This window comes from Dipodomys merriami, unplaced genomic scaffold (genome assembly GCF_024711535.1).
Source record: "Dipodomys merriami isolate MVZ:Mamm:240054 unplaced genomic scaffold, mDipMer1.0.p SCAF_3, whole genome shotgun sequence".
In the NCBI taxonomy this organism is placed as follows: Eukaryota; Metazoa; Chordata; class Mammalia; order Rodentia; family Heteromyidae; genus Dipodomys; species Dipodomys merriami.
Genome location: NW_027204492.1, coordinates 92,031,732 through 92,046,298, shown reverse-complemented (window position 1 = coordinate 92,046,298; position 14,567 = coordinate 92,031,732). Strand labels below are relative to the sequence as shown.

The 14,567-nt window shown below is 37.8% G+C and overlaps 1 protein-coding gene across 13 annotated transcripts in view; it reads right to left on the bottom strand.

Annotated features, from left to right (window-relative positions):
- Cask (calcium/calmodulin dependent serine protein kinase) overlaps window positions 1-14,567 on the bottom strand; it is a 347,639-nt gene that overhangs the window by 95,064 nt on the left and 238,008 nt on the right. For all 13 annotated transcript variants that reach the window (XM_070040601.1, XM_070040608.1, XM_070040597.1 and 10 more), the window contains exons 7-9: window positions 11,778-11,953; window positions 7,622-7,744; window positions 3,703-3,786 (exon numbers count right to left, since the gene is read on the bottom strand). In XM_070040601.1, coding sequence (XP_069896702.1) covers window positions 3,703-3,786; window positions 7,622-7,744; window positions 11,778-11,953 — 383 coding nt within the window. The remainder of the gene's footprint in view (window positions 1-3,702; window positions 3,787-7,621; window positions 7,745-11,777; window positions 11,954-14,567) is intronic.

Sequence of the window (14,567 nt, the reverse complement as noted above, 5' to 3'; positions counted from 1 at the left end):
AGTGCTCTACCACTTGAGCCACAGTGCCACTTCCAGGTTTTTTCTTTTTGCTTATGTGGTGCTGAGGAATCGAACCCAGGGCCTCATGCATGCAAGGCAAGCGCTCTACCACTGAGCCACCTTCCCAGCCCCGGTTGTGGGGCTTGAACTCAGGGCCTAGGTGCTGTCCCTGAGCCTCTTTGTGTTCAAGGATAGCCAGTGCTCTACCACTTGAGCCACAGTGCCACTTCCAATAATGGATAATTGTAGATAGCTTTCAGAAATCTTCCTTATCCCTACCCCACATGAGTAGTTTTAGCTTCTGAATTGAATCATGTGGTTTCAAATCACAATTTCCCAACACAGATTGTTTCTGTTTCTTTGATATGCTTCCCTGTAAAGAAATGTGCTTTCTAGGGGTAGAAATAATTCATGAAGCAAAAGGGACAATTACAAGATTCTCTGCTGAGCCTCTTCCCTAGATTGACAAACTTCAGATACTCATACCCTTTTATTCATAATTCCTTCAGAGTACCACCTAAGAGACTCACACCCCCAGAGCACAGATTTTCTTCTCAGGCTAGATTGCACCTGTTCTTATGCATCCTAACAGTCAATCATCTCCCCCAAACCCTGATACTCATTAAGCAGACATGTCTCAGAACCTAATCACTAATCTGCTGTCTCTATAGATTTAGATACATAAATACCTACTCTTGACATTTCAGATACATGAAACATCCAATATGTGTTCTATTTTATATCTTGTTAAATGTGGACATACGATTGTCCTAGCACCATTTGTTGAAAAACAAACTAAACCAAGCCAGAACTATTCTTTCTCCACTGAACTGCTTCAGCATTTTTGTCAAAAACCAGTTCACCATAACTATAATAAGGGTTTATTCCTGTACTCTTAATGCTGTTCTAGTGATTTACCTACAATGCACAATACTAACACCATATTGTTATTTATAGTAAATGCTTCAACTGAGAGGTAGAGTTTTCTAATTAAAAATTATTTTGGATATTCTTGGAACCTTGCATTTCTATACAAATTTTAGGAACAGTTTAAACTTTCTGCCCAAACATTGATAGGGATTGTGTTGACTCTTCAGGTGAATTAAAGAACTGCCACCTTAACACTATTAAAATATAAATATTAAAATATTTAAATCCATGAATAATTAACTATATTTATTTTTATTTTTTATTTTTATTTTTATTTTTGTTGGTCGTGGGGCTTGAACTCAGGGCCTGGGTGCTGTCTCTGAGTTCTTTTGCTCAAGGCTAGCACTCTACCACTTTGAGCCACAGCTCCACTTTCAGTTTTTCAGTGGTTAATTGGAGGTAAGAGTCTCCCAGGGACTTTTCAGTCTGGGCTGGCTTTGAACCACTGCCTTCAGATCTCAGCCTCCTGAGTACCTAGGATTACAGGTGTGAGCCATTATCACCCAGCCATTGATTTAGATCTTTAACGTGTCTTAGAAATGCTGGTCCATTTTTCTTGTACTATTTTTTTTTTTGCTTAATTTTACCCTAAATTTGATGGTAGTGTGAATGGAGTTGTTTCTTAATTTCATTTTAGGACTGTTCTTTACTCATATACAGAAATACAACTTAATTTTGCATATAATCATGTATCAGGTGATTTTCTAAATTTTCTTCTTTCCTCTTCCTTACCAAGGTACTTTTGTTTTAAGGTTCTCAGGGGCTTGCACTTGCTATTGAGCCATGCCCCCAGCTCTTTTTTTTATTGCAGAGATACTTCCCAGAGGGGTTATAGTTCCATGAGTAAGGTAATGAGTATATTTCTCCAGCTCTTTTTTTTGCACTGGCTATTTAAGGTTTTGCTTCCTGTCTAGGCACATGTCTGGACCACAATCCATCTATTTTAGGCTTCCTGTCATAGCTGGGATGATAGGTGCACGTCACCATGCCCAGCTTCTTTCTGTCGATATGAAATTTTGCCAAGGTTTCTGCCTCACTGGCCCAGAACCATAATCCTCTCACTCTCAGTGTCCCAGATAGACAGGATTACAGGCATGAGCACCTGCCCCCCACCCTCCAGTGCCCAGTATGCACTTATTATTTCTAATGTTGGTTTTTGGTAGCTTCTTTGTGATTTTCTACATACAGAAATATGCTACTGTAAGCAAAGATAGTTTTCCTTTCTTTCCAAATGGATGCCTTTTCTTTTCTTGCCTGAATATGCCAGAGCCCAAGAATTTAACATTTCTAACATTTCTTAGGTGCTGCTGATGCTGCCAATCCAGGGACTAAGGAGAGTATAGAGTAGTCCTCTGTCATCTGTACTTACAGTTACCAATGGTTAATCTTGGTATGAAAATTTTAAATGGAAAAATTCAAGGAAAATAACTAATATTTTACATAACTTTTATTATAACATATGGCTAAAATGTTTGTATTTTATTATTAGATATTAACCAGTAATACAATATCTAATTTATAAAATATATTTTAACAGATAACTGAATTCAGTACAATCTGTGGTTTCAGGTATCTTCTAGGGGTCCTTGAATGAGGGGAACTAGAATAAGGGGAACTACTGCGTTTATATAATGGACACACTATTAGATAAAAGCAATAGAAATGAGTATTATAATACATTACAAACATATGAGCTTCTCTTTCTAGATACTATGAAAGAAAAATGGTAATAAACTAATGAGAAAGGACTAACATAATTATGTGGGAAGAAATTAAAAAACAGATTATTCAGTGGGATTTTTGGTGTTCAATGAATTAAAAAACACTCCTAAATATTGCAAAATGTTAGAATCCATGGCAAAAAGCTAACAGCTCAGAAAAGTTTCTGGTTCACCAGATTTTACTCAAGAATATCGCTCTAGAGGTCACCCTTTCATGTACTTCTGTGTTCCTCTGTCTTGTCTTCCACAATAAAAAATGTTACAACTGTAAGTTACAAAGGTAATTTTCTACTAATTTCAGTACCCTCTCTTAAAAACAGTTTCAAGCTACTCACAAAAATTGAGCTTTTGTCCACCATTTATCGGTCTTAAAAACAGTGTCTAGGCGCCTAGCTGTGGATTTGTGAAAATAAGCTGTGTGGTGGGCTCTGACAGCCTGGGACATTGAAATCTCTGTTCTAGAAGCCCAAATGAGAGGCAGAATGGAGACAGGTAGTTCCTTGAGGAAGGCAAGTGTGACATGTATTAGCCAGGTGGCTGACTTCTCAAAGGAATGAAGTTTTACCAGAAGCTGAAAACAATTCAATAACGACCCTGCTGAAGTTTTAATTCTAGGTTGTTTGGTGGATCTTAAAACTTTAAATAGCCCTGCAAAGGATGTGGTAAATCCACATGACTACTCTTTGCTTTGACAGCTTGGTCCTGTCCAAATGAATCTTAGTCACTACTTGCACTATTTTCAGTCCAAAATGGATTTTGTGGCATGGAAAGGACAACATGTCTATTGTGATGGACGGGACCTAGCCCTCTGGTGAATTTGGGCAATGTGAAGTTCAACCTGGCATAGGGTAGTGATGTAGGAGGCCAAGCAATGGTTAAGAGTTAAAAAGAGTAAGGGAAGACTTAAGAAAAGAAGTACAAGCTGGGAAATGGTGACTCATGCCTGTAATCCTAACTACTCAAGAGGCTGAGATCTGAAAAAAATAAAAATCATAAAATAAAAAATCATAAAATACATGTGGTTGGCCTTTGGCTGATTTCTTCTATTTACCTTTAGTTTCCTCCTTGCATTGAATTTCCTCAGTTGTTCTACAGTTTCAGGAAGATGAATCTTGTAAGCATAACGATCCCGTTCCTATGAGAGAAGAGATAATGAACACATAACCATTTTAAAAGGTAAAGAAGCTTAATATAAGACAAAGTTCAACTGGGCACTGGCTGGTGGCTCATGGCCTGTTATCTTAGCTACTCAGGATACTGAGATCTGAGGATCGCAGTTCGAAACCAGCCTGGGGAGAAATGTCCCTGTGAGACTCTTCAATTAATCTTTTTTTCTTTGTTTTTTAATGAACTGTGTGAAGTTATTTCTTTTTCTTTCTTTTTTTGTCTTGTTTGGTTTATCCCCTGTTGTCACTATTTTTGATTTTGGTATCCTGTATATTATATATATGTTTATCTGATTTGGGTAAGGGAAGGGAAACAAGATGGTAAGACAAAGGACAAAGGGTGAACCAATGCAATAGTGATACTCACTTTATGTTAGAAATGAACTTTACAACTTGGGGTGAAGTGGAGTCAGGGAGAGGGAGAGTAGGGAAAAACAAGGGAAGGAGTAACAGTGTTTGGTAAGAAATGTACTCATTACTTATGTAACTATAACCCCTCTGACATCACCCTTACAATAAAATAAAATTAAAAATAACTGGAAGTGACACTGTGGCTCAAAATGGCAGAGAGCTAGCCGTGAGGAAAAGAGCTCATGGACAGTTCCCAGGCCCTGAGTTCAAGCCCCACAACTGACAAAAAAATAGTGAAAAAAAGACAAAGTCCAATTACAGACAATAAATTCTTATTAAGGCTTGTAGCCTTAATATTAAGGCTGTGAGAGGAACTCAACCACTTGTGAGAAAGTTTTAATCTTTGTGGGCTTACTATTGTTTGAATAAATATTCATTGCAAATATCATTAATTTAGATAAAGGCTAGACCCACTTCTTACTGAATTCTTCCATGTTCAGAGAACATATATGTATGTGGTGAACTTAAGCTGTAGTCCACATATGACACAAGTTACTGACATTTTTGTCTTTCTAGTAACAGAAATCTATTATATACAAAGCTCAGGTTACTTAAAATAAGAACTATAATCACTGACAGGAATGAGTTTCTAAAAAGAAATATTATTAGCCAAGATAAGCTTTGGTAATGAAAGCCATTGTAAGTATATAGTATATAATGCTAAAACACTTTCTAAAGGATCTTAAAAATGACTAAAATGGCTGCCACTGTCATTGTTATTTAACATTTTAACTAGCTTCTTTTTTTTTGTCAGTTGTGGGACCTGAACCCTGGGCCTGGGTGCTGTCCCTCAGCTCTTCAGCTCAAGGCTAGCGCATTACCACTTGAGCCACAGTGCCACTTCTGGCTTTTTCTGTTTATGCGGTGCTTTGGAATCAAACCCAAGGTCTCATGCATGTGAGGCAAGCACTCCACCACTGAGCCACCTTCCCAGCCCCTTAACTAGCTTCTTTTAACAAACAAAAGATACCTGTTAGGGACAAACTGAGAAAAGCAACAGAGAAATAAGAACTCCCTTTAAACCACTTATTTCACCTTTGGGAGAAAAAAAAGTACTAAGAGTGTAGTATGTAAGAACCTAATCTTTTCTGGGGTAATTGGGAAAAACTAGTACTGAATATCAGAGGGTTGAATGTAGGTATTTACATATATGTGTGTACACAAATGTAAAAAATATATAAAATATATATTTATAGTACTGCATGCTAGGTAAGTACTCAATCACTGAGCTTTACCTCAAGTCATAGGCATAATATTCTTTAAATTTTTTTTATCATCTTTAAGTAGTTGTACAAAGAAGTTCCCATTTTACAAAACAATATATAAATACAAGTGTCTGATAACATTGTTCCTAACTCACCCCTCCTCTCACTTTTCTTTTAAAATGAGATTAGGTGATATATAAATTTCACATATTTCATAGTATTGTGGAATAGTGATACTTAGTAAAGTTACAAATACATTTTAACCTTCACAAGGCAAATTGTCATTATCATGGTCTATAAAGTTTGTGAATTCTCTGAGCTTTGACAATACAATTATTTCTTCCACATCAGGTGATATTTACTTTTCTTTCCTTTTGCTTAGTGTAAGCTGTTCCCTCTTTCCCTCTCAATCCTCCTTTCCCATCGCTGTCTTTGGGTTGCTTAGTTCATTTTCATCTATGTCCAGTGCAGCTGATGGGTGTCTCTGTTGTATGTTTTCCCGTTTCCCACTGATTCAGTGTCCTCCTCCTAGCTTCCCTCCACTGCATGCATACATACACACACACACATACACACACACACACACACATATATATATATATATGTATGTATATATATACAAACACACACACACACACACACACCATATAAGACATAATATTTTTAAGCAGAATTAAGATTAACCAGAATCCCAGAATTATTTTGTGATATTATTCCATGACATTGTCACTAAGACACATTGTTAATCTGTGTTTTTATATATCTTAATGTTTTGCTTAACATGTGGAAAAAAGCATGATGTAATATAATGAACATTGCTTTATTTGTTAAATCATTGAGCTCATACTATGTGCTAGATATTTTCTAGGTTCTAAACTAAAATAAACTAAGAGCTACTATTATGTACCTTATATTTTATGGGGTAGACAGACAATAAACAAGGAAGTAAAAGTCAAGTATACCTTATGGTGACAGCTGTGGGGGAAAATTTAGACAGGGACAGGAAATAAGTATTCTGGAGGCAAGGCATTTCTTCTCTCCAATTTTAAAAACAATGGTCAGAGAAGGTTTTACTAAGAAGCTGGTGTCTAAGCAAGTGAAGATGGTGAGGGAGAGAAATATAGAGGAAGGACATGATAACTAATACAGAATGGCTGAGGCAAGTAAGTACCTGTGTCTGAGGGTCAGCAAGGATGCTAATATAATGGCAACCAAAAAGGAAAAGGGAGAGTAGGAAATCAGAAGGTATTTAGTGAAATCATGAAGGTATCTGAAGCCAAGCTGATAGCAGGTTAAAAAAGAAAACATCACGGGAGAGACCTGGATTCAAGAGATAGTGTTTAAAGCCAGGGCAACTATATGAGATCTCTCAGGCCCGAGTATTGATGGAGAAAAAGAAGAGGAACAAGGACAGGGGTCAGTGACACTCCAATGAGAAGAGGTAGGTGAATGGACATGAGGATAAATCAGCATGTTCTGAGAGGAGTAGCCAGACTGGTAGAAGGCAAAACAGCAGAACAGGTGTCCTAGGAGACAGGGGAAAATGAGTATTGAAGGAGGATGCATATGAAATGTTACTGACAAGTCAAGAATGACAAGCCCTGGATCTGACCACCAGACTTGGCCACTTGAAGGTTAAGAGCAACTTGACAAGACCAGGTGTTATGTTTTAGTTCTTGTGATTCTGGGGTCTCAAACTTGGCCTTGCATTTATACTAGGGAAGCATTTTACAACCAAGTACTACTTTTCTCACCTATAATATGAGAATTCCCTGAAGTTATTGAACTGCATAATGTTTTAATCAAACAGTTCTGTGCATTGATGTCACAGTGTATAATTTCTCTAACAGTAAATTCATATCTAGTATTTACTGAAAACGTATTTAATGCTATAAAAGCACACAAAACCCATAACCAGAGGATAACAAATTTATTATGACATGGTATTATTTCTGTGGTTCATAGTGCAGCTTTGGAACATGTATCCACATAGAACAAACAGGCCTTGATCCTTCACGTATTCTGATTTCCATTGAACTGACACAGATACTGGGAAAGCAAACATGACAGACAGGAAAGGGCTCAAAAACAAAAGCCAGGTGAAAAGGGGCCACATTACAGAGCAGCGCACTGCTGTCACTGGAAGCATTTAAGCCAAGTATGGTTTGTTACCCATAAGCTTACATACCTTAAGCCATGGGTGATTGAGGGCTTCATAAACAGTGATCCTTTCGGCAGGATCCAGCATCAGCATGCGCCGTACTAGGTCTTTGGCACTTTCAGAGATATGGCTCCACTGCCTTGGATTCATCTGAAGAAGAGAAAGGAAAGTCATAAAATTACCTTAAGCAAGGAGTTAACATTCACTGATTCTGAATCTTCCTATTCTGCTTTAATGTGAATAAAATTCCTAGAGCAAAGAACAGAAATAGCTAGCCTGTCTTCCTTCCTTCTGTTTTGTTTTTTTGTTGGTCATGGGGCTTGAACTCTGGGCCTGGGCGCTGTCCCTGAGCTCTTCAAAAAGCACAGAAATAGTGCCCAGACCTTGAATTCCAGCCCTAGGACCAGCATGTACATATACAAAAAAGTTAACTGAGGTTAAATGTTAGCATGTATCCTCTATATAAGACAGTAGTCTTTGACATCTGTCTTAAAAGACCTAGTAAGCTAGCAATGAGAATAAAGTCAAATTAAAATCACTTAAGGAACAGTTTATAATTTAAACATACTACTTTAAAAAAAGTGTCATTAAACTTTCCCTAAAAATAGTCATCAAGGTGTTGGTGCCCTGCATCTTGCATATACACTTTTCTAATTTGGGGTGGGGAAGGGAAAAAACAAAATGCTTAAATAGGGATACAGGTTGTCCATTGTAACAATGAGATGCACAAATGTAACAAATGAGATGTTGTTTGTTGAAAAACAAACAACATACAATTTAGGAGGTGGTGGGGGGTGTGGGGGGGTGAGTGGGGTGGGGGGAGGGGGGAAATGTAGTTGTGGAGATGGAAGGGAAGGGATGGTAGGGGAAAAACAAAGAAGGAGGTAACAATGCTTGATAAGAAATGTACTCATTACCTTGCACATGTAACCCCTCTGTACAGTATTTTTACAATAAAAAAGTATAAAAAATAGTCATCAGGATAAAAGATTTTGTGAATAACTCTTTTACTAAGAACCACCAGGGTGCTGAGATGTTGATATTTAAAAAATAATGTAGTAGTATGGAGAAATACAGATAAAATAAGGTTGGTAATATATTAACTACTTAATCTGAGGGTTCTCCACTATTTTTGTTTAACAATTTCATGATTGAAAAAAAGTAACAGTTCGCTTAATATACTTTTATTAAGTGAAGTAAGCCAGGCCCAAAGAAACATAGGTCCCACGGTTTCCCTTATTTGCAATAACTAGCATATGTCTGAGACAAGCAGAAACGGTCAGATAAGTTGATGTTAAGTGAAATGAACCCCAAGATAAGGACTCAAATGTTTTTTTTCTTGCTATTGTTTCAAACATATTTATAAGATATTTCTTTGTTGCTTTCTATGCCCCTCCCCCACAGTATAACCCCTGTTTTCACTGTATTTGATGTTGGTATAATTTGTGGAGGGGAAGAGAACAAACAAATTGTTTAAATAGGGACACAGGTGGACCCATTGCCACAATGAGATGTACAAGACGTTATGTCAAAAAACGAACTTTACAATTTTGGCGGGGGGGGGGGGACATGACGGGAAGGGGAGATGGGAAGGGGAAATACCTCTGTATGGTATTTTCACAATTAAAAAAAAGTAACAGTAATGTCAGGCACTGGGTGCTCATGCATGCCTGGAATCCTAGCTACTCAGGAGGCTGAGATCTGAGGATCATGGTTCAAAGCCAGCCTAGCCAGGAAGGTCTATAAGATTCTTATCTCAAATTACCCACCAGAAAACTGGAAGTGGCACTGTGGCTCAAAGTGGTAGAGCACTAGCATTGAGCAAAAAGGGCTCAGGGGTAGCACACAGTCCCAGAGTTCAAGCCCCATGACTACCACTACCAACAAAAAATAGCAACAAATACTGACAGAAACTTACCACTGTATGTTTAAAAAAAAAGCCCATGAGATCCATCACAGCTGGCAGAGATAGACCTGGGTCTTTTGTAAGGGGAGTTATGAAGATAAGTGAGGGGTGAGAGTAGCCAGCTAAGTAAGTCATTAACCTCAATGCTTCAGCCCCATACTGTACAGAATTATGATATAGCTGCTTCCAGATCACTTACTATATTTTGTTACTATTCCCTAGAAATAGGGAATTTTAAAATAATTTAATTTTCAGACACTGCCAATAGCCCAATTTTCTTACCAAGGAACAAAAATAACTATTCAATGGTTTAAAATTAGAATCAAATCCCAGACGCTGCAGGAATGAAGCCCATTGCCTTGGAAACCAGGAAGTTCGCAACTGAAAAAAACACAACTGAAGAACTCTATTATTAGCAAATGCTTATAACTCAAAAAGGCAAGAGGGAGATTTTATTAAATGGTACCTATGTCATAAGCTGCTGAAAGGATGCAGTCAGTGCTGAGGCAATTCCTGGCATAAACTAAGTGTCAGATCTCAGGTAACACTGTCACTGGTATTCTTATGGTGCTATACTAGTGATCCTGCTTTGCTTCTTTTCATCCATTAGCATCTGTGATTTTGCTTGATTTGGCAACATTAAATCTGAAAGCCCAGGCTCTGCGAGTTTGATAGTCACCCCAAAATTTCCAGGGATTGGAGAGGGATGACTTCTTACATGCTATTTCCTGAGTTAGTTACCTTGAAAGTATTGATTTTATTTCCCAGAGATCAACTGGCTCTAAGAGAAGCAGAAAAACCTATACTTAAAATCTCTTTCTCTGTTTACTAAATTAGGAAGCTATCTTACACCAAATAAAACAAAAGACCAGGTAAACAAACAAAGTATATACTATAGTCACCTTCGTGATCCTTAATTATGGCGTAAAAGGACAAGGATGGAGTTCTGAAACTCCTTTACTTTTCTTTTTTCAAGTCCTAGATAAAATTCTAACATTACTCAGGAATAGGAAAGAAATTTTAAAAAAGTTAGGGGCCTCATAGTTTGGAAACTCAGTGTTACCTAAACCCTGTGTTTGGTTTTATGTTGCCAGCCATTGCTGAAAATGACACCGTTGTTTTGGTTGAATGCAAAGTATGAGTTTTGGTAATAATAGGAGGAAAAAGAATTTCTCCAACACAAACTGCCTTGACCTGATACCCAGATCCACACTTCCCTATACTTTCTATGTCTAGGCCCCTCTTAACATTTCAGTACCCTGCCAGCTGTATGTGATTGTGTAGGGCAAAAAGAGCTGGGGTAGTGAAATTGACCTTTGCTTATTTCCAAAAAGTCCTTAGGTCTTTTGAATACAGTCATCCACAATAGCAATAATGACTTTTTAAATAATGAGAGCAATAAATAAGTCACTAATCACAAGTCTAGGATAGTTCATAGGTTCCTGACACTCAGTAGCCACAGAACAATAAGAATGCTTCAATTATATCAAAATGTCTCTAAACTATATAAGGAAACATAGTTGTACCAGGTAGGGTGGCTCAGGCCTATAATCCTACCTCCTTAGGAGGCTGAGATCTGAGGATCACCATTCATAGCCAGTCCAGGCAGAAAAGTTTGTGAGACTCTCATTTCCAATTAACCACCAAAAACCAGAAGTGGAGCTGTGGCTCTAATGGTAGAGCACTAGCTTCAAATAAAAGGAGCTCAGAGACATTGCCCAGGCCCTGAGTTCAAGCCCCAGGACTGGCACATGAACACACACACACACACACACACACACACACACACACACACACACACACACACACACACACACACACCACGCGAGTGCGTACATACACACACAGCAACATAGTATGTGACATTGGCATTTTAGTTTATCATGGAATGTAAATGGCAAATTTTTCAGCTGTGCTGGCATTAATTTAAAATTAAGATAAATTGTTAGAAGTACCAGAATAAAATTTTCACCCAGGTACATTTCATTTTACAAATTAAGCAAAAAGCTTTTAAAATGCAGGCCTTTTATCAACTACACAAAAAAGGGTGGCAGTAGGCTTCTTCACACAGAGGGCAGATCAACTGCCAGGGGCTCAGAAACTTCCCTGAGGCCTGTTCTGCCTTACAAGGCTAGTGGATCCAGAGGTTAACAGAAACTTTTCTTCTGATGGTATAACTGGAGGCAGTCGATGGGTGAGTGAAGACAGTGACTTCAAAACCCACTTTTCAGGATAACTTAATCTCACTACAAAAAGGAAGTGATCAAAATAGATTACCTTATATTTTCCTTTAATAATGCCTTCAAACAGTCTTTCCTTGGTTCCATAAAAAGGTAAACAACCACTGAGCAGGATGAAAAGGATCACGCCACACCCCCAGACATCCACAGGTTTTCCATAAGGCTCTCTCTTGACCACTTCTGGGGCCATAAAGTGAGGTGTTCCAACACGTCCTGCATTTAAAACAACAACATTAAGGAAAACTGTTCACATAAAGTAAGGCTTTTCAGTTGAAAATAATAGAACAATAACAATCCGAATGAGAAATTTATCAATGAAAAACATCTCATACTTCCCTCTCCTCCTCCCACCAAAAGAAATCCACAGAAGGAAACAAATGACTTCTTTCATTGCCTCTTGAAAATATTGAGCCCAGGATAGGAGACTGACTCTCCTGCATTCTGCATGCTACATAGTAGGTATCTAGGTATTTCTTGTTTCATGAAGAAGTTTAAATGTTCTGATTAGGAAGAGGGGCAGGCAGAAGAGCCAGAGAGAGGAAAAGGTAGAAGTGAGAGAAATACCAGTAGAAAAAATATTACTTTTGTCAAATGGAAATTCCCCAATGAAAGCCTAGTGTTCAGAACTTTTATTTGAAATATGATTTTAAATCTGCAATCCGGTTCAGTTGGTGTTAGCAATTCACAAGTGTTATTTTATTATAATAGGAATTCTAAGCTTTTTCCTAATATTAACATTGGAAGAGAATAAGAACCAATAATGATGTACGCTAAAGCAAAACCATGAAGCTTCACCCATTCAATCTTCTTTGACTAGCATCTTTAAAGAGTGCTCTTTTTTCCCTTGTATTAAAAAAAAAACCCAAAGCTTTTTGAAAGAAATCTTTTACTAGTTGTTAGCAAAATAATAGCTATCTTTAATTTGGCATACAAAGAAGTCGTTTCTTCTACTGTGGAATAAAAAGCTTGCAGCCTGTAAGGAACTGACTGTGGGACAGGGCACTGCATGCTAGACTTGGCAGCTCTTCTAGATATTTGCCGGCCCAGACCCTCCCTTCCTTCCTCTGTCTGCCTGCTTGTCTGTCTGCTATCATACTGAGTCCAAGATAACTTTTACTTTGAAGATTGCAAAATACTATAGAGCTCAGAATTGTGGCTCAGACTTTAGAAAGAATTTAAGAGATCTAATTGAGCAATAGAAAATATATCATCAAGGTCTGTTGGTGGTTAACAAGCTCAGTTGGGACAGAGAAGGATAAAGCACTTCTTGGCTTGTACCTCTGTTGCAAAATCATATAACTCTCCCTCCTCTCAACATAAGAGATAAGTTCAGGGCCCCAGTAGTGAAAATATATTCATTTAAATATACAATAAAACCTTACACTGGTTAGAAAGACCTTTATTTATTTATTATATTTATTGGTACCTATGGTTAGAAAGACCTTTATTTATTTATTATATTTATTGGTACCTATGGTTAGAAAGACCTTTATTTATTTATTATATTTATTGGTACCTATCTTGAGGCTTGAACTCAGAGCCTGGGCACACACTGTTCCTGAGCTTCTTTTTGCTCAAGGATAGTGTCCTTACCAATTGAGCTACAGCTCCATTTCTGGTTTATTTTTTGGTAGGTTATTGGTGATAAGATTCTCATGGGTTTTCTTGTCCTTCCTGGCTTTGAACCTTGATCCTCAGCCTCCTGAGTAGCGAGGATTATAGGCATGAGCAATCAGTGCCTGGCTACTAGGTTTATTTTTATTTCTGGATTGTCTAATTTATTAAATATTACTATCTTACTCATTATACATATAGAGTATGTATACTTCAGAATTGTACAATGAAGCTGCAGTGAAGGGAGCTCTGCATCCTATTTCACTGGCTGGGGAGGGTCCTAAAAGATGGGTATTGTTCTGATGCCCAAGAGTTGGCAGGAGCAGGGAGAAGGGAAAGCAGAGCAAAAGCTCAGGGCACCATTCAGGGTAATTGCTCCCTGGAGCCTGCTGTTGGTTCCAATGAGTATGACACTCAACTTGATACTTAATGCTTTCCATCTGGTCAGGAAAGGGTAACTACTCAAAATGTGGGCCTCACTCTGGGAATAGACGGAGCTACCATGGCCAGTCCTAGACATTCTAAGGAAGTTCTTTTCATCTATCTGGAGAGAAGACTATTCAACCGTGAAGTAGTGTCCACTCTTGAGGAAGATGTATGTCACTGGGTTCAAGAACGTGCTCACAGATGACAGAAGAAAATGCCATGGTGGGAAGAATATACAGGAGTGTTTTGAAATTTCAAGTGAAAAGGATCAGAGTTAACCTTTCACACACACTGACTTCCTAAGACTCCTAATTTTTGCTGTTACTCATTTTCCTTCTTTGTAATTACTTTACTTTAATGACTTTACCACAAAATTCTAAGAACAGGAAACCAATTACCAAACCAAATGAAATGTCACTGTTTATGAAATACTCAGATATGTATTTGAACACATAAACAGATTTCAACTCTATAATAAACCTCCCTACCTGGACTCTCAGTGAGGGAGTTGTTTTTAAATAGCTACATTTTCTATATTTGAAGCTTTATACATGCAATCCTTTTTACTTCTACAATTTCCTGACTTCTTTTACACAGGATGTTGCAAATAACCTTTTTTCTATGACTCAGAGTTGTCACAGTGGATAGTAATTAAAGATCTATGCTACAGAACAGAAAATACCTTCAGGAACTTCAAATGTAGGTAAGGGTCGATCTCTTTAGCATTAAAAGGCGGCTATGTTCTGGTGTTTGCTCTGCCTATTTTTTTTTCAGGCTTTTATTTCTT